The sequence below is a fragment of the Rhodotorula graminis genome (genome assembly GCF_001329695.1).
Source record: "Rhodotorula graminis WP1 unplaced genomic scaffold RHOBAscaffold_21, whole genome shotgun sequence".
Lineage (NCBI taxonomy): Eukaryota > Fungi > Basidiomycota > Microbotryomycetes > Sporidiobolales > Sporidiobolaceae > Rhodotorula > Rhodotorula graminis.
In genome coordinates this window covers 148038-170331 of record NW_017264948.1, presented here as the reverse complement: position 1 = coordinate 170331, position 22294 = coordinate 148038, and the positions used below count along the sequence as shown (strand labels likewise).

Sequence of the window (22294 nt, the reverse complement as noted above, 5' to 3'; positions counted from 1 at the left end):
TCGTTCTTCTCGCGGTCGGCCAGGTTCGAGAAAGAGAGAGTGAATAGAGCTTGCTGCGGCCGAGAGTGGTCGCGCGAGACGAGGAGGGGTAACAGGAAGAACAACAAGGACGACGACGACGACGACGCGCACGGCCCGAGCGCCGGCGCAGGAGGAGGTGCACGACATGGGGATACAGGGAAGGGGGCAGTATCGAGAAGAGAGTAGAAACACAGGCTCACGAAACGCGATGCTCCTCGTCGCGGGCCCGCCCTCGCGACCTCGACGGGCTCCGCCGCTCCTCCTCGTCCTCGTCCTCCTCGGATCCCGTACTCTCCTCGTCCCCCTCAGACGTGTACTCGCTCCACCCGCTGCCCGTACCCGTCTCGGTGCCCGTCGTCGTCTCGCCCGTCCGCTCACCGACCTCGCCGCTCGCGTACGTCCACGCCGCGCTGCGCTCGTCGTCGCGCGTGTCGCCCTCGGCCCGGGCCCGGCTCTCGCCCGCAGCGCCGCCGTTACTCGTCGCCCACACGTGCGCGCTGCGCCCGTGCTCCTCGCTCGTCGTGCTCTGGCCCATCGTGCGCACGGGCGCCTCCTGCTGCTGCTGCTGCTGCGCCGAGCTCTTCTTGCGGCTGCGGCCCGTGCCCTGCGCGCCCTGGCTGCCCGAGCGCAGATCGACCTCGGCGCCGATGGTCCACCGCGTCGTCGTCTTGATCGGGCCGGCGTAGCGAGCGTTGCCGTAGACGACCCAGGCGAGCGACGACAGGAGGAGGACGCCGAGGAGGATCGCCGAGGCGTACGAGGCGTTGACTGTGACGGCGATGTGTCTCAGACAGGCGCACGAGGGAAGGAGAAAGATACGAGAGAGGAGAGAGGGGACGCACGGGCCGTGACGGGGTAGCCAGTCGGGAGGCTCATCATGACGATGAACGTGAGGAGGAAGACGGCCGCGGGAGCCGCGAGCACCTTGCTCGCCCCTCGCAGGGTCCACTTGGCGCGCCCGTCGCCGTTGAGGACGCCCGCCGGGCACGCGAGGTAGAACAGGAGCGGCGCGACGTAGCTCGCCGCGCACGTGATGCCGGCGCCCTCGAGGAGCGTCGTCGCGATGATCGACACGTTGATGGCGACGAGGAGGAGCGCCGGAAAGGCGATGGCCCACACGACCCAGATGGCGGCCGTCGGCGTGCGGTTCTTTTCGCTCAGGCGGCGGAAGAAGGTCGAGAACGGGAGGGCCGACTCGCGCGCCAAGGCCCAGATGTACCGCGACGTGGCGAGGAGCTGGGCGACGTTCTGGAAAAGGAACGAGAAAAGTACGAGGACGAGGATGAGGGTCGTGTACCGGCGCGGGATCGAGTTGGCGAGGAGCGCGATCGAGGGCTGCAGGTCCGGGTCGAGGCCGTCGAGGCGCATCGTCTGCGAGGGTGCACACGACGCGTCAGGATCTGTCCGAGAGAGACGACGAGAGCGAGAAGTGGGACGCACGGCGAGCAGGACGCAGATCGAGACCCAGCCCATGATGTAGGTTGCCGCGACGCTCCAGAACATGGCCAACGGGACCGTCCTCGACGGGCGCTTCGTGTCCTCGGCCATGTGCGCCGACGCTTCCATGCCCGTCGCGACGCACGTGAGGACCCAGCCTGCGAGACCGAGGGAGAGAAAGTCAGGTCCGGCTCGAGAGGAGCTCAACGACGACAGAGAGGGCGAGCGCGGGACGCACCGAGCATGTAGACGTAGCTCTTGGACGTGAAGCCCGTCGAGTTGCGGTACGAGGTGAAGACGTACTCGGCCGGGCTGCATGACGGAGCAAGAAAGGGTCAGGGCACGTTCGCTCCGGCGAGGACGCAGGGACGAGGGGACGCACGCGATCCGGTCGGCGGTCGTGAGCAGGGTGATGTTGATCGTGATGAAGAAGAGGATGATGAGCGCGCCGCAGATGCGCCACAGCCAGGGTGAGCGCGAGATGCGCGACGAGACGACGAGGGCCGAAAAGGTGACGATGCCCTGCACGAGCGAGGCGTGAGCGCCGCTCGAGGGTAGGAGTAGAGAGAAAGCTGGGCGCACCCAAGAGATGGCGACGACGACCCAGTACGAGTACTCTTTCTCGGTCCAGAGGCCGACGACGCCGAGCAGGTTGTGCGCAAACTGCCACGTGCACACGATCTGCGAGGAGGAGTGAAAAGGGTCAGGGCTAGTTCGAGTGCATGCACGCCCGAGTCGCACGAGTGCGAGAGCGGGCGAGAGAGATAGGACGCAGCGCCGACGCACCTGGAGGAGGATGTGCGAGCACAGGAGCAAGCTCCCGACGACCCAGCTCGCGTAGCGCGCCCACGGGTTGAGCCCTTTGCGGCTGCGGCACAGGCGAAAGACCCACGTGAACATGGCGCCGGCGACGGGCCAAGTCGACGCCATCTCGCCGAGGACGGCCGCGAGCGACATCATGAAGAGGCCCGACAGGGGCCACGCGATGGCGTACATCGAGCCACCGCCGGCTTCGAGCGCCGTCAGGACGCCGAGCGTGGTGCCTGTAGGACGAGGGGACGAGTCAGTCGAGGTCGCATGAGGAGGCCCGACTGAGGGAGCAAGGGGAGGGGAGGGACGCACCGGGCAAGCCGCCAACGTTGCAGATCGTGATGCCGAAGCTCGCGAAGAAGTCGTAGTCTCGACTGAGCTCCTCGTCGAACCCGAGCTCGGCGAGGCGCTTCTTCTCGTACACGCCGCTCTTGCGGCCCATGACGCTCGACTTCCAGCTGCGAAACGTGCCCGTAAAGTCGCCGCCGCCGCCTGCGCCGTGCTCACCGGCGGCCGACGACGAGTAGCCCGAGTGGTGCGACAGGCGCGAGGGCGACGACAGGGGCAGGACCGACGTGGTCGTGCCCGGGGTCGAGAAGAGGACCGTGTGCGGGTGCGCGACGGCGAGCTTGTCCTTGTTCTCGTCGTCGACCGAGTCGGGCGTCGGAGGATCGAGGGCGAGCGTGCCCTGCGTCGGCGTGAGGGGCGCGGAGGCGGCGGCGGGTTGGGCGGGCGGGAGCGGGGCGGTCGAGAGGAGGGGAAGAGGGGTGGACGAGGCGAGGGAGCGACCCTGGGACGAGGCGGGTCGGGCGAGCTCTGGGCGCTTGAGGATGGACTGGAGGGGAGGTCGGGAAGGTCGGGCGGGCTGTTCTGGTGCGGGCGGAGGAGGCGAGGACGAGGCGGTTGCCGGCTCGAGCGGACGAGTGGGCACCGGGGTCGGAGCATCGCTCGACGACGAGGGACGCGGCGTGCCGCCGTGCTGCGTCGCTCCTGGTGCTGCAGGAGCGCCTCCCGTCCCTCTGTCCTGCCCCGACCCGCCGGCAGGCGCGAGGTTGCCGCGCTCCGCCCCGTCCGTCCCCCCTCGCGCTCCTCGCTCGTCGGCGCCGTCTGGCGCGAGGACGGCGAGCTCGACGCTCCAGTCGCGCTCCTTGCCCTTTGCGCTCGCACTCGAGGGCGCAGGCGAGTCGGTGCGCGCCGTGTGCGGCTTATCGCCCTCGGTGCGGGCTCCCCCGCTCGTCCCCGCCTCGCCGTCGGCGCGCGCGAGGTCGTCCAGGCTGGTGCGCGAGGTGGACGCGCGCGGCTCGGGCGCGGGTCGTGGTGGCTGATGTGGAGCAGGCGGCGGCGGCGGCGGCATGGCGGGTGGGCGACGCGGCGGGCTCGGCTTGTGGCGAGGAGGCGATCTTGGCGTCGGACGAGCCGACGGGGAGGGGGGAAACGGCGAGGCGGCGCCGGGGCTGGTGCAGGGTGGTGTGCGGGTGTGCGCAAGGTGCTTCAGCAGCAGCGTGTGGGCATGCTGTGTTGGCCAGGCTCGAGCAAGTCAAGTGAGGGGAGGTCGAGCGGCGACGAGGCCGACCGGGCAGCCTCGACTCTCGAGCCAAAGTCCGAAATCGAACGAGCGTGAAAGGTCCGGGCGCACCTCGTCCTGGCTCTCTACTTCCGCTATGTGCCCTGCTCTCGAAGTGTACGCAACTCGCAGCCTCGCTGGCAGGGACGACGAGACCCTTCGCCCCGCTCGCCAACCTTCGCTTGCTGTCGGACTGTCGCGTGCTCTCCCTCTCCGCTCGCGCCACTTCTGCGGGGCCAACAGCCTGCAGCGCCTTGCGGTGTCGCTCGTCGCCATCGCGATCGTCGAGGCCGGCCGAGTGGACGAGGCGCAGACGAGCGCGCGGAGCAGCTGTCGAGCGAGCGAGGAGAGCGGCCGACGCGGCCGAGGTCAGCGAGAACGGGGCGCAGGGGTGCGCGCACCAAACGAGCTGCGCCGGGAGAGCATGTTGGCGCTTGAGCGGGGCTCGCGCCCGCAGAGCACGCGGGCTGGACGAGCCTGGCAGAGCCGGCGAGCGAGAGCTGAGTCGCTGCACCGCCTGCGAGCCCGCGCGGTCCGCACTGGCTACAGGGCCAGTGCAGGACTCGCTGGACACCGGCACGAGCACGCGCCGAGCGGGTAGGAGCGCCGTGGCCGGTCGAGAGACGCTCGGCTGGAGGAGCCCGTGGGCAAGACGACGAGTCGGCACCGCCGAGGGCCGCGAGCACGGGAGCACGCTCAGAGCAGTCGAGAGAGGCAGTCGAGCACCGCAGCACTCGGCCCGAGCGAGGTTGCGACGAGCAGTCGGGGTCGGGTGGAGCAAACCAGGGCAGCTGGCGCCTCGAGCTGTTCCCCCCTCCCGCCTCACCGCACCGCCTCTAGCCGACCATGTCTTAGTGCGTCCCTGCCCGTCTACTCTCTGTGCAGCACGGCCGCCCCCTCTAAGCGGCCCGCGGCGCCGTGCCGTGGTGCCGCGAGCCCCGTCGTCGCCCGACCCGACTCGCTCTCATCGCCTGGCCGCCGTCACGCCCACTGGCCAGCCAGGCGGGTGCGCGCCAGCTTGGACGAGCACTGACAATGCCCTTCTCGACCCTGCGCAGCACCATCATGGGCAAGAAGATCGTGCGTCGTCTCCTTCCCCTCCTCTCCCTCCCTCAGCCCCGAGGCCACTCCCAGCTAACCCTACCCCCTCGCCAACAGCTCAACGAGTACATCGCGCTCGGCGTGTACGGCCTGACCGGCCTCGGCGTGTACGCGTCGATGAGCGGCGGCTCGAGCGACAAGAAGGTCGCGTCCGAGCAGGTCGACCCCAAGCAGTCGGCGACGAGCAAGGAGGAGGCCGCGTTCCTCGAGAACTTTATCAACGACCGTGGTGCGTCCCCGGGTCGCCCCTTCTTGCCTGTCCTCGACTGTGCACTGACTCGGTGCTCGTCCTCGCAGCGTGACCCCGTCCTCGCCGGCTCTCGCCGCGCTGCCTCTCGCGTTTCGCCCAGCACGTACTGACTCACGTCTCTCTCACAGTCGAGCACAAGGAGAAGGCTGCCGCCAAGCACTGATTGCCGCCCGGTCCTTTTCGGGTTCAGGTCGTCGACGAGGGAGTGCGCGTCTAGACGGAGCGAGGAACTGCAGTGACAAAACGCGGTACGCCGACGTTTCGTGCGGCCCCCGCTGCGAGAGATGTGTTCGGAGATGCGTCTCTGGCTGCGCGACCCAAGCCGAGGTGCTTGTCGGCGACGAGGTCGCAGCTCTTGTTCGACGCTCTGCTCGAGCAACTCGGGCTCGCCGCCGCGTCCTGCTCGAGCGACGCAGGCGGTACGGCTTCCTGGTCACGCTCGCTCGGCAGTGCCCGCTCTCGCGGCCGCGTTGCGCACCAAGGTGGGCCTGCATGCTCGTCGGAGCGGAAGCCGAGGAGAGAGAGAGCGAGAGAGCCGGGCAGCACGGGGGTTTGCCGGGCTTGCACAGAGAGCCTCTCGATGTACTGCGCTAGGCGCAGGCGACTGTATCAGGCCACCACTGCGAGACGAAAGCGGTCGCCGACGAGGAGGCGGCCGCGGAGGACGAGCGAGCTGCCTTCTTCACCTCGACCGACTTGTACAGCTCGAGCTTCTGCCTGCTCCCTCGCGCACGCCTCCAAGCCCTCGCCCCGCCGCTCGCCCCTCCGTCGCGCGCCGTCTCGCCCCTCTCGACCTCGACGCCCCCACCCCGCGTCACCTTCCTCCGCCTCTCTCGCTTCTACACGGCCAGAGCAGCCTCGCAGCAGCACCAATGGCCGCAGCACTGCCCAAGCGCATCATCAAGGTGAGCAAGCACCCTCGGCGAGCCGTCGCGGTTGAGCAGGGAGGACGAGGGGAACGGGTCGCGCGAGCGGGGGACAGCTGCAGGGGATCGCTCGGCGGGCGGGACAAGGGCGGCGGGGCGATGCCTCGAGCCTTCGAAGGAGCGTCGACCGGATACTGGGCGGTGTAGCCCCTGCGCGCTCGCCTCTCTGCCTCGGGCAGCTTCCGCATGCTCGCCCTCGGCCGGGCCGACCAAGACGCAGCCCCTCTCCCGACCGCACAGGACTCCCTGACACCTCTCGCACGCCCGCAGGAGACGCAGCGCCTCGTCGCCGACTCGCCGCCAGGCATCTCGGCAGAGCCGCACGACGACAACCTGCGCTACTTTGACGTCGTCATCTCGGGCCCGGACTCGTCTCCCTTCGAGGGTGAGCACCTGCGCTCTCTCTCTCGCGTACTCTCTCTCCCGACCACCGACTGACCCGCCTCGCGACGATGCAGGCGGCAAGTTCAAGCTCGAGCTGTTCCTCCCCGAAGACTACCCGATGGCGCCGCCCAAAGTGCGCTTCCTCACCAAGATCTACCACCCCAACATCGACAAGCTCGGGCGCATTTGCCTCGACATCCTCAAGGACAAGTGGTCCCCGGCCCTCCAGATCCGCACCGTCCTCCTCTCGATCCAGGCCCTCCTCTCGGCGCCCAACCCGGTGCGTGCGGCGCCTCCGCGATCTCTCTCTTCGCGAGCAACCTGTCTCGTCTCGTCTCGAGCCGGTCCTGACGTTCTTGAGGCTGGCGGCCCGCACACAGGACGACCCGCTGGCGAATGACGTCGCGTCGCACTGGAAGGAGAACGAGAAGGACGCCATGAGGGTCTCGCGCGAGTGGACCCAGAAGTACGCCGTCTGAGGCTCGGCCTCCCTCTCATCTCTCGACCTTGACCTACACCCATCCTCCTTCGCCTTTTCCCCTCCCACTCTCACTCTTTCGACGACCTCGCTTGGCCCTCTACGGTCCTCCCCCACCCCTTCCTTCCTTTTGTCTTGATCTCCCTCGCCTCCCCCTCGTAGTACCTTCCTGACGCGCAATACTAGAACCCCTCTCATCCGCGCACTGAGTGAGAGCGCCGGGACAGCGAAAGACTCGAGTTGGGGCTCTGCAGCTCTCCGTTCTCGCTCGAGGTCGAGGGGCCCGCCGCAAAAGCGACCTGTGCCTCTCTGTCGCTCTCTCGTGCTCTCTCTCTCTCTTTCTCTCGCGCGCGCGCTCCTTCTCTCGCTCGGCGTCGAGCACAGCAAAGGCAAGAAACTGCTCGACGAGCGAGCAAAGCTGCACCGCACCGGGCTGCCTCGCACAGCTACACCTCGTCCTCCTGGCTCAACTGCAACAGGACGGCGCGGTACTTCCTCGAGAGCCCCCACGGGAGGTCCTCGAGGTGCTCGCTGAACTTGCGCAGGACGCTCCCGGGCGTCGCCGTGCCGTACTCACCCAGGCCCGACCGCAGCGAGAGCGCGCCGCCGCACTGGATCCACGACTCGGTCGCCGGGCCGGCGTCGTTCCCTGTGTTGAAGGGGGAAGAGCGTGAGGTGCTGCAGACCACGAGAGGGGGACAGGTTCAGAGGAGGACGCACACTTGATCGTCGTGACGACTTGGAGCGCCGTCGGCGGGTCGAACAGGGGCCGGCCCGCAAAGGTGAGGATCTGAGAAGGAGAGTACAGCGTCAGGGGGACCATCACGAGGTGCCGCGAGAGGAAGAAAGAGTGCGAGAAAAGGGAGAGGGACGAACCGCCCATACTGCGAGCGCCGAGTCGGCGAGCCAGATCGTCTCGGACGGCGTGCTGCAGAGGCGAGGGAATCAGTGCGGGGCACACAAGGAGGCGATCGAGAGAGAGAGATGGAGAGAGAGAGGAGGACGCACTCGAAGCGGTGCCGCACGAGGAGCGCGTTGAGCTGCAGCGCCCTCGCGAGCACTCGTCGCACCGCGACCGGGTCCTTCTCGGCCTTGTCCCGCACCCACGCCCTCGCCGTCGCCGCCCGATCGCCCCCGTACTTGCCCGCACAGACCTTGGCCTGCGACAGGAACTCGCCGCACGAGAACTGGAGCGCCGCGTGGAACGAGAGGGCCGTCGCCATGACGTGCAGCGAAGTGACGTTGACGCTCGACGAGTGCCACGCCGAGCCGATGCGGTCGAGGAGCTCTTGAGGGTTGCTGTGGACGTGAGGACCGAGGGCGTGAGGGCGAATTCGACGAGGAGAGAGACTCGGCGAGGAGAGGGCTCGGAGAGAGGGACGCACTGCTTGACGTCGGGGCTGAACGGGAGGCGGTATGTCCCAGTGCGGGTCGCAGGGACGACGCCGTCGAGCACGTTGGCGAGGTTTGACGCGTCGAGGCAGAGCCTGCGCGAGAAGAGGGGATGTCAGTCGCGAGGAGAGGTTCGAGCGCAGAGGAAGGCGGGCGTACCGGTACAGCGTGAGCTGAATGACGACGGTCGAGAACGGCGTGAGCGGCTGCTCGATGCGCCCGTCCGTCAGGAGGGTCGCGAGGGTGGCCCGGAACCGGACGCGGTCGGGCAACTCGGGCGTAAACGTCTCGGACGGCAGGTAGGTCGTGGCGGCAACCTCGTCGATCGACATGACCGGCTGCAGGTGCAGGAGCGAGGCGACGAGACTGTCGAACACTGCGCGGGAGCGAAAGAGATCAATATGCGGTTGTAGGAGAGGGAAGGGAGGAGAGAGGACGAGGGAGGCGGGGAGGCGAGGGGGAGGAAAGGGCGCGAGGGAGGTCGGGACGCACCGTAGATGCCCCAGCCGCAGCGCAGGCGCAGCTCATCCTCGCGACGAGCGGCGACGAGCTCCTCGGGGTCGGGCGTCGTCCTGCTGCAGAGCTCGTCGACGCACGACCGCGTCTCGCGCAAGAGCTCCATGCGCCGTGCGGCGGTCGCGAGCCCGCCTCGAGCGTGTTCGGCGTGCTGATACAGCTTCCGGCTCCCGCAGAAGAGGCCCGAGATGGACGACAGGAGCCACGCCTGGATGACCTCGAGCTCGAACGACGCCCGAGGATCTTGTTCGCGCTGCGGGCAGGGCGAGATAAGGTGAGCCACTTGACGCTAGAGAAGGAGAGACGAAGGGAGAGAAGGAGACGGACCATCCACAGGGTTTGCCGGCGCACGAGCTCGTTCAGGGCGATGCCGAGTCCCTCAAAGTCGGCGCGGTACATGGCGCCGATGGCGGCACACGACAGGAGGAGCAGCGGCGAAGAGCTCGCCAGCTCGAGGCTGACCGGGTCGAGGATCGGGAAGTGGCTGTTGAACCGCGACAGGTACAGCTTGAGGCAGATCGACAGGACCGACGCCGACGGGAACGACTCGAGCGAGATGCCGGCCCAAGGCGACGTGTGCGAGGCGGCGAGAAGCTGCAGCATCGCCTCGCGGACCTCGGTCGAGATCATCGCGCCCGGCTGCTCAAAGACGAGTGGTGGAGGAGGGTTGGGCACCGTCGGGAGCGAGAGGGGGCCGACGGGAGCGACGGGCTGGTAGACATGCGGCTGTGGACGGTACGAGAAGTATGAGCACGATATCGAAAGGCTGACGCGTGGGAAGAGAGAGAGGGACGGACCCATGGTGTGGCGGTCGGCGCTTCGGGTCCGCCGCCGTCGGACGGCGTCGCGAGCGAGTCGACGGCGCTCAGGGTTGCGTGCGGCGACACGCCGACGAGCTGCTCTCGGGTGCTGGTAGTCGGTCGAGGTGGTGGGCCTTGGCGGAACGAGGTCGGGTCGAGAGGTCCAGCAGGCGGACCCGGCGCGACCGTCTGGGCGGCAGCCGTCGGCGGATCTCGCAGGCTCCCAAGCAGACGTAGCCAGTCGACGCTCGGCGTGTCGTAGCCCGACTGCGACGGCTGTGCGGCCCGACTGCTGCCGTCGCCCAGGTTGAACATGCTGACGAGGTCGAGCTCCGTGTCGCCGAGGCCCCACCCGGCGCTCGCGTCGAACGAGGCGGCGACATCGCCGGTGCCCGGCGGATCGATGATGTTGGGCAGAAAGTCGAACGCTGTACGAGGGAAGAAGGTGAGCTTTGGCACGTCGAGGGCGAGGGAACGGCTGGACGCACGGGCCATGTTGCTCAACGCTGCCGACGTGCGCTCTGCCGAGAAGTTGTACGACGACGGCTGCCACAGCGGCGACGGGTCGCGATCGACCTGCTGCAACGACGGGTCCGGTTGCGGGAGGAACGGCGTCGGATGCAGGGCGGTCGAGGTCGAGGGAAAGGGGTCCGTCGGAAGGCGTGAAGGGCCGGGTTGGGGAGATGCGCCGACGCCGTGCTGGGCCGAGGACGTCGAGGTATACGAGCCCGGGTGATGGTGGAAGAAGGGCGGAGGAGGCATGATGGCGGGGTGCAGGTTGACGGCGGACTGCGCGGGCGACTCGTCGGGCTCGAGGGAGGCCGAATCGACGTCGTCGCGGTCAGGCGAGGGCGACGAGGTGCGGGTACGCTTGCGCGGAGGTTCTGACGACCGGCTGGGTTTCTTGAAGACGCAGTCGAGGTCGAGGCGGGCGCAGCGCTTGCACTGCTCGTCGAACTCGCCCTCGCACTTGAGCTTCTGGATGGCGCAGGCGATGCATGACGCCTTGCGGTGCTTGGTGACGATGCCGTGGACGGACGAGGTGTGGCGCACGAGGACGTCTCTGCGAGGCGAGCGAGGTCAGCTTGACGCTCCTCGACCAGACTCGCAAGGGTGCGTGGACGAGCGACGCACCGGCGCATGAACTTCTTGCCACACGACGAGCACTCGTAGCTCGGTGCCGAGTCGTCTGTAGGGACCGAGCGAGGTCAGTGTGCGGGTCACTCGCCTCTGCGCGACAGGAAAGAGAGGAGGGCGGGACGAGGACGCACGAGTCTTCATGTGCCGGCGGAGGTGCGCGATCTTCTTGAAGTCTCGGTCACAGCCCTCGAAGGTGCAAGGCAGGCGCTCCTCGTCTGGCGAGTCTGGCGTCGTCGCTGCCGGAGGAGGATTGGCGGAGCTGGTCGTCGAGGGTGGGGGAGGGTCGGGGGCGAACGCGCTTGAGGGGCCAGCAGCGTGCGCAGCAGGGTGCGCTTGGTCGTGTCGAGCTGCAGACTCGGCCATGAGCGGTCGTGCAGAGCCGGACGTGCGGTGAGTGGAGAGGGAGGAACGGAGAGCGGCCACCCACTTCTCGGAACAGAGGTGGGTCGACAACCCGACCTTGCGCGGCGCGACCGCCGGTCCAGTGCAGCTTTCTGCAGCTCAGGATTGCTCGACAGGCTTGTACTGAAGCGCGCCTGCTGTGCGCGCAGAAGGCGGGCGGACCGTGCGCTGTCTCTCCTTTCCGGCTTTCAAGTCGAGAGCTGTCGAGGGCGCTCGCGGTCAAGCTCTCGCAGCTGCGAACAGACCGTGCCGAGAGTACTGATGATCATTGAAAGGACTCGAGAGATACAAGGGCGGCAACGTCCGCCACAAAACCCTCGGGACGGCAAACTCCCTCTGGCGCACCGCGAGCATTCGACCGAGCTCCTGTCCAAGCGGCCTGCCTCATGCACCCACAGGTGCGAGGAACCCGGACTTGCGCCAAGCCTGCGAGAAAAGAGGGGCCGAGCATCAGGGAGGGTGCCTCAATCGGGCGAGGAGGAAGAGGACGGCGACGCACCTCGACGTATCGAGCGACGAGCTCCTTGCCGACGACAGGTGCATCGCGCAGGCTCGGACTCGTCGCCAAGGTGCGCGAGCAGTCGAGGGAGCGACGAGGTGGTGCGGCGTCGTCGGCGGGAACGGCGGTTCCGGAGGCGGGTTTCGAGGCGTATTTCGACTCGAAGAAGCCGAGCAGCTTGATGGCCGGGTTGGCGACAGGGTCTTGAGGGCCCTTGCGGAGGCGGTCGACCCATTCGGCAGGCGGCACGCGCTCGAACGTCATGCCGGACGCGGCGAGCGAGTCGAGGATGGAGGAGAAGTGGACGAGGCGAGGCTGGAGGACTGCGCGCAGGTCGACAAGAGTCAGGCCGGGCCGCTCATCGTACATTCATCGCCCGAGGAAGAAGAACAGGACGACGCACCGTGCCAGCACTGAGAGGTGCGCGCCGACGGCGGCTCGCTCGTGACGAGGTCCCAGATGGTCGAGGCCGCGCAGTCGACGGGCAGCCAGCTCGGCGTCTGCGGCGGGCAGAGAGCGTTAGTGCACGATCTGGTCGAGGCGAGCGCGCGAGAGGGCGGTCCAGATCGAGCCCCTGCGGCGAGCGACCGGCGGGCGACGAGGGATGGGGCGGGGAAGAAGGGGGCCGAGCGCACCTCTTGCAGCTCAGGCAGCGCATGCAGTGTGTCGCCAGTCTTGATCATGAGCGACACCGCCTCGGTCTGCGCGTCGGAGAGCGATCGTTAGGTCCCGCATCGAGACAGTCGAGGAGGAAGAGGGAGAGGACGCACCTCGTTCCACCGGCCGTCGACCGTCGAGCCCACCATCTGCCCGACGCGCAGCACGACCGCCCGCACCGGCGTCGTCTCGCTTGCGATCTGGCACAGCTTCTCGGTCACCCACTTGGACCGCGCGTAGCCCATGCCCTGCGCAGAGTGCGGGTCGTCCGTCACTGCCTCGGGCACGTTCGACGGGCCCGAGTAGGCCGCGACCGCCGAGACCGACGACGCGAAGTAGAAGGCGGCGAGTCGGCGCGACGAGAGGCAGAGCTGGATGAGGTTGCACGCGCCGCGAATGTGCGGCTCGAACGAGCCGATCGACAGGTTGAAGTTGACGCTCCAGGCGTACTGCGGCGAGGTCACGACGTGCAAGGTCAGTTCTCGGTTCTGCAGAGAGAGAGAGAGGGACCAGGCAGAACAGAGGGCGCACATGCAGAACGACCGTCACGTCCGACTTGACCTCCTCGAAGCGCGACTCGCTCAGGCCGAGGCGATCTGCGAAAAGTCGGCGGCGAGCGCGACGATGCGCGAATCTTGTGCGCCGGCGAGGCCCTTTTCCTCGAGCGACGTCTTGACGCGCACTGCCGCCTCCTCGTCGTCCTTGGCGCGCACGAGCGTGTAAACCTTCTTGACCTCGGGCTTCGACAGGAGCTGCGCGAGCTGATTGGCGCCGAGCGAGCCCGTCGCACCCGACAGGAGGACGACCTCGGCCGATGCAGGCGAGGTGGCGTTGGGCGAGAGCGTGCTCGGGACGTCAAAGTGGCGGTACTTGTAGACGAGGTCGCCCATCTGCTCGACCTGCGTGCGCTCGATGACCGACTCGCCCTTGGCGAGCGCGACCAGGTAAGCCGACATCCTGCGAGGGGTTAAAGGGTCAGTCGACGAGTCGGCGAGGCGGAAAGGGAAGGAGGAAGGGGACGCACTTGGCGATGGTCGGCTGCTCGAAGACGAAGTTCATCGGCAACTTCTTGCCGCCCAAGTCGAGCTCCTGCGCGGCGCAAAAGGGTCAGTACGGCGACGACGGAAGAGAACGCGACGGTCGAGACGCACTCGTTGCAGAGCGTTGCGGATGCGAGTGGCGGCGAGCGAATCGAGCCCGAACGAGAACAGGTCCGTGTCGTCCTCGAGGCCGTCCGACGACTTGACAATCGACGCGATGAGCTCGTGAACGTACGAGCGCATGTCCTCGAGCGCGCCGACAGGTCGAGAGCCACCGGTGCCACCTTCGAGGTCCGAGTAGGCTGCGGTCGAGGGCTCAAAAGGTCAGTCGGCTCGAGACGGGGAGGCAAGTGACACGGTCCGGACGTACTCTTGTCGATGATGTCCTTGAAGGCGACGTACACCTTGCGGCGAATGAACGAGCCCTTGTCGGCGCGAGGAATGACCGTGTCGGCGGGGAGGAAGACGAGCATCTCCTCGGTCAGGCGCGAGTGCGACGGCGCCTCCGAGTTGGCGAGCTCGACGGCGGGCGCGACCAGCTTGATGAGCTCGTCTCGAGGCGTCGACGGGTCCACGGTGTCGGACAGGATGACGAGCGCGCCCGTCTGGGTCCGCTCGACGCCGAACACGATCGCGTCCTTGATGTAGGGCGACTCGCCGCGCAACGTGAGCTCGATCGGGACAGGGTTGACCTTCTCGCCCGTGACCTGTAGGTGACGCAAAGAGAGGGTGCCGGGCGGGCGAGGAGCGGATGGATAGGCCGAGGTAAGGGCGAGGACGAGGACGAGGAAGGTGGTGCGGCGAGGGGGAAGTTGCGAGCGCAGGCAGAGGGAAGGGCATACAGGCTCGTCAATTCGTGCTCCTGGATAGGCTGAGAGAGATAGAGAGAAGCGGGCGCACCAGCACGAGGGTGTCGTCGACGCGACCGACAAACTTGAAGGCGTCGAGCGTCGGGTGCTTGACGAACAGGTCGCTCGTCGCGTACGAGCGGTCGGGCCGGTTCGAGACGACCTTTCCGCGCCAGCCGTCGAGGATGACGACCTCGTACACGCCCGGGCTGTACTCCTCGAGCTTGAAGTAGGGCTTGAGCGCCGCCGGGACCCGGTTGAACGCCCACTCCTTGTCGTTCTCGTAGTCGCGGAACGACGTCATGAGCTGGCCGACCTCGGTGGCGCCCTGCGGAAAGGCGGTGTCAGTGCTCCTTTTCGGGTGACGTTCGAGGAAGAGGGAGAGGACCCGAGGACGCACATAGTGTCCGGCGAGCTTGACGCCGGCCTCGACGAGACGGTCACCGAGCTCTGTCGGCATCGCGCTGCCGCCGAACAGGCACAGCTTGAACTTGCGCAGGGTCTTGACGCCGGCGTCCGTCTCGCCGAGGAGCTTGTACACGTACGGGACGCCGAACAGCGCGTCGGGTTGGACGGACGGCTGCTCGAGGATGTTCATGACGTTCCTGTTGGGCGCAGAAAAGTCAGGTCGAGGTACACGGGCCCGAAAGGGAGGGAGAGGGAGGGGGGAAGGGAGGGAGCAGAGGGAAGGAGGAGAGATGGAGGGTAGGAGGGAGGGGGAGAGGACGAGAGGTGGGGGAGAACGAGAGGACCAGAGAGAGAGAGCTGAGGACGCACGGGGTAGTAAGAGGAAGGTCGCTCGCCGGGTAGAGCCACAGCTGGCGGACCGACTGCAGCGCGCGCCAGAAGCAAGAGTGCCCGTGGTTGTGGTAGAGCGGCAGGGTCGTCAGGCCGCTCAGGCCAAAGTTGGTCGCGATGTTGAACGCCGTACTCGCGCCCGAGATGTAGATCGGCTTGGGGAACCCGGTGCTGCCCGACGAGTGAACGATGAAGGCGGTGAGGGCGCCCTCGTCGGCCGGCGCGAGCGCGACAGGGTAGGGCGAGACGGTCGACGTCGCGATCGCCTTGTCCGAGTAGACGGCGGGTGGCGCAAGGTCGAGCACCTCGAAGCGATGCTCGGTCGCAGGCGCGAGGGCGTGCTCGGTCGACTTGTTCTGGGTCGCGAGCGCGAGCGCCTCCTTTGCCGCCTCGACGTACGCCGGCGCCGTGAAGAGGAACGAGGCCTTGGTCGCCGTGCACAGGTGGGCAATGGCGGGCGGCGAGTTGTTTGGGCTGACGAGGAGGACGGCGTAGCCGATGCGGACGAGCGCCATCTCGTGGATGGCGTAGTCGTAGCCCGACGGGGCGAGGAGCGCACAGGTGAGGGTGCTCGTGTCGCCCTTGGCGCGTGGCGGGATCACGGTCGCGAGGTGGTGCGCGAGGAGGTTGGTCGCCGTCTCGAGCTCACGGTAGGTGAACGAGCGCACGACGCCGTCCTTGCCGGGCACGCCGAGGATGGGAACATCTGCAGAGCGAGGGCAAGGTGTCAGTAGACATCGGCAAGGAGGCGAAGCACAGCCCTGCTCACCTGGGTACTGCCGAGAACGAGCCGGGAGGAGCTCGTTGATGGTGGTGAAAGATTCGCCGTACTGGTCGGCGCGAGCACTGGCGTCGGGCATGGCGGGAGCGGGCGTAGTAGGTGCCGAGTGGGGCAAGGCAGCGGATGAAGGCAAGAGCAGCGCTCCATGCGGCCGGGCGGACGAGCCGTCTCGAACGAGAGAGGCGGGTGGGGAGCGACGAGGTGGATCGGCCGGCCCACTCGCGCGCGAAGCCGGGTGCCCGTTTTGTATAGGCAGATCGCTATTCGGAGTATCAACCGCCCTCGTAATGCTGGCTCGGCGAAGCCTCCGCAGCCTCCACGCAACTCGCTCGCCCTCATCCACCTCCTCGCTCACGCTCAGCGTGCCGGCTTCGGCTCGCCCAGGAGGCCCACTATGACTCCGAGCGTGGACCCGTCGAGCGCTTGCTGCCCCACGCACCGGCCGACGCCTCAATCCTCCTCCTCCTCCTCTTCAACTTGTCGGCTCTCCCTCTCGACCTCTCCCTCCTCAACCTAGCCGCCTTCTGCCCCGCCGTCTTCAGCCCAGCATGCCTCACGTCACCCAGCCACCCGCGTCCTTCCAGCTCAACACGGGCGCGTCGATCCCGTCTGTCGGCCTCGGTGCGTCCCTCCTCGCCTCATCTCGTCGTCGCCGTCGTCGGGCATCCAGCAAACTGACGCTGCTCCCTGCAGGCACGTGGCAGGCCAAGCCGGGCGAGGTCGCGAGCGCCGTCGAGCACGCCCTCAAGTCGGGCTACCGTCACCTCGACTGCGCGCTCATCTACCAGAACGAGCAAGAAGTCGGCGCTGGCATCAAGGCGTCGAGCGTGCCGAGGTCCGAGATCTTTATCACGTCGAAGCTGTGAGTCCCGGCCGCGTCCCTCGGTCCTGTCCTGCCCCCCTACTCTTCCCGACCTCGTCTTGGTCTTCTCCTCTTCCCCTCTCGCTCGGCGCACACCTCGTCGTCGTACAGCTACTGACGCATGTGCACCCTCCCCACAGGTGGAACACGTACCACGACAAGGTCGAGCAATGCCTCGACGAGTCGCTCGCATCGCTCGGCGTCGACTACCTCGACCTGTACCTCATCCACTGGCCCGTGCGGCTCGTCCCGAACGAGTCGTCGGCGCTCCTCCCCGTCAACCCGGACGGCTCTCGCGCCGTCGACCGCGACTGGGACATGAGCAAGACGTGGGCGAGCATGGAGGCCCTGCTCAAGACGGGCAAGGTCAAGGCGGTTGGCGTCTCGAACTGGAGCGTCGCGTACCTCGAGAAGCTCGAGAAGACGTGGACGGTCGTCCCTGCCGTCAACCAGGTCGAGCTCCACCCGTTCAACCCGCAGCACAAGCTCAAGGCCTGGTGCGACAAGCGCGGCATCCTCCTCGAGGCCTACTGCCCTCTCGGCTCGACCAGTGCGTCCCTCTTTCTCTTTCTCGATCCCATTCCCTCTTCATATTCACGCACTGACCATCAGTCGTCTCGCTCGAGCGCAGACTCGCCCCTCCTGTCCGACCCGGAGCTGAACGCCATCGCCGACAAGCACGGCGTCTCGCCCGCGACCGTCCTCATCTCGTACCAGCCTCAACGCGGCTGCGTCGTGCTCCCCAAGTCGGTGAGCGCAGCACGCATCGAGGCCAACCTTCACCTCATCACGCTCGACGCCGACGACATGGACACGCTCGACGGCATGGCCGCCAAGGGCAAGCAGCAGCGCGTCAACACGCCGCTCTTTGGGTGGGACCTCGGGTTCGAGGATTGGTATCCTGCGCAGGCCAAGGCGATGCTGGCCAATGGCGGGTACCTTTAGAGCACGCCGGACCTTTGTTTAGACCAGATTTCGACGCAATCTGTACTTTCTCGCCGTCTCGACCCCCTGCATCGCTCCGAGAAGCTTGTTTGAGAGCTCGTGAGCTTAGCGAGTCTGCCCTCTCGTGTGAGCGGCTTACGGTGGTTAGTCTGGCTCCGCGCCTCGGCGAGGTGGACGACATTGAGCGACTTCCTCTCCTTAGCTCTCTGAAGATTTGCGGTCGGCGCGCCACGCTCGTAGATAAGGGAATCCTGCGCTCAAAGCGCAGAACGACTCGCGCTGTCTGCAAAAGCGCCGAGCGAAGAGGAGAGCGAGCCGTCGGCTGTCGAGCGAGGAGGAAGCCCGACTTAGGAAGGTCAACCCGCTCGGGCCGCGGCCGGCCAAACTCGCCCGCACCCTAAGCCCTTGGTTCGACCCCCACTCTCGCTGCGCTCGATCGCTTGGACTCGCTCAGAGCTCGCTCCCTTCGAGGGGTGGGTCGCCGCACGGCAAATTAGCATGTCGGCGCTGCCACCCCACGGCCGCTTGCGGCCCGGTGCTCTCGCTCGCCCTTGCTCTCCTCCTTGCTCGCGGCACCACCACCACCACCACCACCACCGCTCGCACCACTCCTTTCGGCGCTTCGGCACGCGGCGAGCAGGCTCGCGATCGAGGCGCGGGGGACAAGCTGCTCCTCCTCGCTCGCTGTCCGGGTCTCCGCCTTTCTCCTCCTCTCCCTGCATCTTCTCACTCGCTCTCGCCTCGTCGTCCTCAACATGGCCGACAAGAAGCTTTCCGTGCTCCAGATCGAGAACGTCAACGGCGTCGACGCCGGCAATGTCAGCGAGCTGCAGAAGGAAATCGACATCATCGCGGCCCTCACCCCGGAGGAGTACGCCGTCGAGGAGAAGGCGCTCGTTCGCAAGGTGCGTCCCCTATCTCTCTGTCGTCGACGCCGACGACGTACGAGGCCAGGGCGGGCCGTCGACCGGCGGCGACGTCGTGCTTTGCCGCCGTCGCCGGCCTCCTCGTCCCGCACTCGAGAGACGTTTCCTGACCCTGTACCGCGCACACAGCTCGACATGCGTCTCATGCCCGTCCTCTGGATCCTCCTCGTCCTTAACTACCTCGGTGCGCCCAGCCGCTTCGACTTTGCGAGGCCCGCACTGACCCCCTCGCCTTCCCGCAGATCGCAACGCTCTCGCCTCGGCTCGCGTCCAGGGCATCGAGGAAGACCTCGGCATGAAGGGCACCGACTTTAACGTCGCCATTTCGGTACGTCTCGGCCGTCCTCTGTCGGCAGAACGGCGCTAGCCGCCCTCCTCCCGCCGGTCCCCTTCCTCCTCCTCCCGCTGACCCTCCTCCTCCTCGCAGATCCTCTTTGCTGCCTACATAATAGGCGGTATCCCGGCAAATATGATACTATCACGGTCGCGCCCGAGCTACTTCATCGCATTTTTCGTCGCGCTCTGGGGCCTGGTCTCCCTCTGCACGGCGTTCGTCAAGACTCGGAACCAGCTTTATGCCGTGCGCGTCCTCCTCGGCCTCGTCGAAGCGCCCTGTGAGTCTAACTCGTCCTCGTGCCCCCTCAGAGCCGCCGCCGACGTCGGGTGCAGCCCTCGACGTCGCAGAACAGCTCGCTGACCAACTTGAACATACAGATTTCCCTGGGTCGGTATTCCTGTTGAGCTCATGGCACAAAAGGAGCGAGCTTGCACTGCGCACGGCCATTGTGGGTCATCCTCGACGTTTCGAAGCGCTCACGGGCAAATCGCTGACCCATTTTTGCGTCCTTCCCAGCTCTACACGGGTTCTCTCCTCGCCGGCGCCTTCTCTGGCTTCATATCTGGGGGCGTCCAAGCGAGCCTCGACGGCGTTCGAGGTCTCGAGTCGTGGCGCTGGGTGTTCCTGATCGAGGTGAGCAAGAAACGGCCCTCCAAGTCGAACCACCTCTGACGTGTCCTCCCCGCAGGGTGCCATCACGGTCTTTGCGGCGATCTGCGCTGTCTTCCTCCTGCCCGACTACCCGGCGACGACCAAGAGCTTCACCCTGCGTCAGCGAGCCCTCGCCGTGTACCGCCTCGAGGTCGACGCCGGCTCAAAGGACGGCGAGGAGCAGGTCGGCCAGCTCGCGACCCTCAAGGCTGCCGTCCTCGACTGGCGCGTGCGTCGCCTCTCGCTCTCTCTACCGTCTCAGCAAGTGCTCGGACTGACCTTGCGTCTTTGTGCGCAGCTCTGGGCCCTGTGCGTCATCACTGCCGGTACGTCCTTGTCAACTTCCCGCACGGACCTCCTCCTCGCACCTCCTGCACCCTTCCAGCCTTCTGCTCGTCCCTACCGAGGTCGCACCTTCAGAGCAGTCGCTGACACTCTCCCTCTCGCGACGTGCAGCCAAGACGACGGCGAGCGCCTTTACGCAGTTCATCCCGACCGTCATGCGCGACTTCCACTACAGCAAGACCAACACCCTCCTCATCACGGCGCCGCCCTACGTCGTCGCCGCCATCTTTTCGCTCGTCCTGTCGCGCCTGTCGGACCGCAAGGGACAGCGGTGCTACTTCTTCGTCGTCCCGCTCGCAGTCGGCATGATCGGGTGCGTCCTCTCGGCCGCCTCCTTTCTCTCCTCGACCTCTTCCTGACTCTCGGACACTCCTCCTGCAGCTTCATCATCGCCGCCGCCACGCTCAACACCGCCGCACGCTACGTCGCCATCGTCCTCGCCCTTTGCGGCCTGCACGGCAACTTCAACATCCTCCTCGCCTGGTACTCGGGCGTCTTCCAGCGCCCTCGCGCCAAGCGTGCCGTCGCGATCGGTTTCATCAACAGCTTGTGCGTCCAGCACCGCGAAACCTCGCCCGCCCTCAGGACCTTCTCAAGTTGAGCCCGACTGACGCTCGAGCCTCTTCCACAGTGGCAACCTCGCCCAGATCTGGTCGCCCTGTGCGTCACACGTCCCGGTCTCCCCGTCTCCTCGACAGGCACTGACTCTTTCTGCCACAGACCTTTACCCGAAGAGCGACGGCCCCGAGTACTCGGTGAGCAGCCGCCGTCACCCTCTTCTCCTCTCTCTCGCATCGACCTGACTCTCTTCTGCCTCCCCAGATCGCCTTCATCACCAACTCGGTCGTCGCGGCGCTCGCCATCGCCCTGTGCCTCGTCCTGCGCTTCTTCCTCGCGCGCGACAACGCCCGCATGGACCGCGAGGAGGCCGAGCTGTACGGCGACGACGAGAAGGACGCCGGCAGCGACGGCGTGAGCCGCATGGCGCCGGCGCAGAAGCAGCTGCGCTACGTGCTCTGAGCGCTCGAGGAGAATGACGGCGGCGGCGGCGGCGTGGCGGTGGTCGCGCTCGAGGGACTTTGCCTCTTTGTACCGAGTATCTTTCGTTTTCCTGGCCTTCCTTCGATGCAACAAGAAGTGCGATAAGTAGCGATGATCGAGCGTACGAGCGGAACGAGAGGTTCAGCGAGCCGAGAGCCAGAAACGACCGAGAGCTCGAAGTCGAGGTGGCTCACGCCCGTGGCAGGCAGCCAAGTCGAGCTCTTCCGCATGCTGCGAAAAGCTCTGTGTCTCTCCTTTGATGTGTGCGAGCGTGAATGACCGGCTCGAGGCCCGTGCACTGACCCGTCCGACGCACTCCCTCCCCTCGACCGTCCTCGTCGCGCAGGTACGCCGAGCACCAGGACGCGTGGCGACTCTCCAAGCTCAAGCGCGCCACTCGCTCGAGCCAGACTTTTTGATCGGACCTTGTGTAGCTGTACTCGCCGTCTGTCAGATCAAGTTTGCCTCGTTCCGGCTTCGTGTCGACCTCGAGTCGGCGAGCGCTCGCTTTCGTCAGAGAGGGAGAAAGCGGGCCTGGCTTTCCTCGCGAGTGGGTCTCTCTCTGTCGTCGCGCGACGCAGCTAGCTGGCATCTGCATAGCCGTGCGTCCTTGGTGACCGCTCTCGCTCGAGCGTGACCTCCAGACGGTCGGCACGAGGGGAGGAAGCGAACGCGCGCCTCTTCGTTGCCCGGGCAGCCTCTCCTCTATAACGACAGGCGGCACGCCAAGGCTCGCGACTCAGAGGGTGCGAGAGAGAGCGCGCGAGAGCCGTCGGCGAGCGGCGCGCACGCTGCGAGGCAGCTCTCCCTCACGGCACCACCAGCTCGCCATTCCAGCGCTCAATAGCGGCTCGGGAGCGCGTCGACTGCACTCAACAAGCCACCGCACCCGCCTGCGAGTTCCCCCAGTCCTCATCGCCGCCGTCCGACGCTCCCCGATCTTCATCTCCCGCCTCATCTCCCCCTCGACTTCCCACCATCACATCCTGCCTAATAGCCTGCTCGACTGCTCCAGTCGCTCCGCATGGCAGGTCTCCGGCACCCGAGCCAGCCCCTGTGCAGCTCTCGGTGCGTGGGCGAGCGGGCGGGCCAGCAGGCGAGGGAGGGCAGAAGCCCGTGTTGCCAGCCCCTGCCCTGCGCAAGCTGCCCACGCCTGTCGTCTGCCGTGAGTGCCCTCGCCCCCCTTCAGCCTTGACCGCACCCCTGCCGAAGACGACGTGACAAAGCGCGAGCTGTCGTCAGACCGTTCTCTCGGCGGGGCGGCAAGCTCTGCTGGGCGGCAGTGGCACTGTGGGCTGCAACAGGGTGCGGGACCCACTCTTGGAGAATGAGAGTGCGGCTGC

The 22294-nt window shown here is 66.9% G+C and overlaps 7 protein-coding genes across 7 annotated transcripts; 4 read left to right on the top strand and 3 right to left on the bottom strand.

Annotated features, from left to right (window-relative positions):
- Positions 1-35: 35 nt before the first annotated feature.
- On the bottom strand, positions 36-3622 carry RHOBADRAFT_56584 (uncharacterized protein; the record flags this gene model as incomplete). The annotated part of the gene is made up of 8 exons (XM_018418419.1): positions 36-789; positions 864-1392; positions 1462-1616; positions 1697-1770; positions 1841-1980; positions 2041-2139; positions 2245-2501; positions 2581-3622. The coding sequence occupies 8 exons, from the start codon at positions 3620-3622 to the stop codon at positions 218-220; spliced, it is 2868 nt and encodes a 955-aa protein (XP_018267596.1). The 3' UTR covers positions 36-217.
- A 1245-nt stretch (positions 3623-4867) lies between these two features.
- RHOBADRAFT_47725 (uncharacterized protein) lies at positions 4868-5346 on the top strand (the record flags this gene model as incomplete). Its single annotated transcript, XM_018415039.1, has 3 exons — positions 4868-4912; positions 4991-5162; positions 5312-5346. 3 exons carry the CDS (start codon positions 4868-4870, stop codon positions 5344-5346), a joined length of 252 nt encoding a protein of 83 aa, XP_018267595.1.
- A 653-nt stretch (positions 5347-5999) lies between these two features.
- RHOBADRAFT_67064 (uncharacterized protein) lies at positions 6000-7174 on the top strand. Its single transcript, XM_018419168.1, has 4 exons — positions 6000-6088; positions 6380-6494; positions 6568-6773; positions 6874-7174. The coding sequence occupies exons 1-4, from the start codon at positions 6056-6058 to the stop codon at positions 6970-6972; spliced, it is 453 nt and encodes a 150-aa protein (XP_018267594.1). The 5' UTR covers positions 6000-6055; the 3' UTR covers positions 6973-7174.
- A 185-nt stretch (positions 7175-7359) lies between these two features.
- Positions 7360-11182, bottom strand: RHOBADRAFT_56581 (uncharacterized protein; the record flags this gene model as incomplete). Its single annotated transcript, XM_018418418.1, has 12 exons — positions 7360-7620; positions 7692-7761; positions 7848-7899; positions 7980-8270; positions 8357-8458; positions 8523-8739; positions 8856-9132; positions 9207-9605; positions 9677-10107; positions 10168-10742; positions 10814-10868; positions 10951-11182. The coding sequence occupies 12 exons, from the start codon at positions 11180-11182 to the stop codon at positions 7418-7420; spliced, it is 2904 nt and encodes a 967-aa protein (XP_018267593.1). The 3' UTR covers positions 7360-7417.
- A 288-nt stretch (positions 11183-11470) lies between these two features.
- RHOBADRAFT_56580 (uncharacterized protein) lies at positions 11471-15923 on the bottom strand (the record flags this gene model as incomplete). Its single annotated transcript, XM_018418417.1, has 14 exons — positions 11471-11647; positions 11721-12043; positions 12124-12220; positions 12356-12421; positions 12491-12826; positions 12909-12941; positions 13001-13334; positions 13402-13466; positions 13529-13719; positions 13788-14124; positions 14318-14593; positions 14666-14870; positions 15043-15769; positions 15833-15923. 14 exons carry the CDS (start codon positions 15921-15923, stop codon positions 11606-11608), a joined length of 3123 nt encoding a protein of 1040 aa, XP_018267592.1. The 3' UTR covers positions 11471-11605.
- Positions 15924-16392: 469 nt separating this feature from the next.
- RHOBADRAFT_40356 (uncharacterized protein) lies at positions 16393-17651 on the top strand (the record flags this gene model as incomplete). The annotated part of the gene is made up of 4 exons (XM_018413704.1): positions 16393-16465; positions 16538-16706; positions 16847-17256; positions 17338-17651. The coding sequence occupies 4 exons, from the start codon at positions 16393-16395 to the stop codon at positions 17649-17651; spliced, it is 966 nt and encodes a 321-aa protein (XP_018267591.1).
- Positions 17652-18406: 755 nt separating this feature from the next.
- Positions 18407-20930, top strand: RHOBADRAFT_56578 (uncharacterized protein; the record flags this gene model as incomplete). The annotated part of the gene is made up of 13 exons (XM_018418416.1): positions 18407-18556; positions 18707-18761; positions 18820-18905; positions 19005-19191; positions 19292-19362; positions 19431-19547; positions 19603-19794; positions 19864-19891; positions 20022-20223; positions 20292-20459; positions 20542-20570; positions 20631-20665; positions 20733-20930. 13 exons carry the CDS (start codon positions 18407-18409, stop codon positions 20928-20930), a joined length of 1518 nt encoding a protein of 505 aa, XP_018267590.1.
- Positions 20931-22294: the final 1364 nt, after the last annotated feature.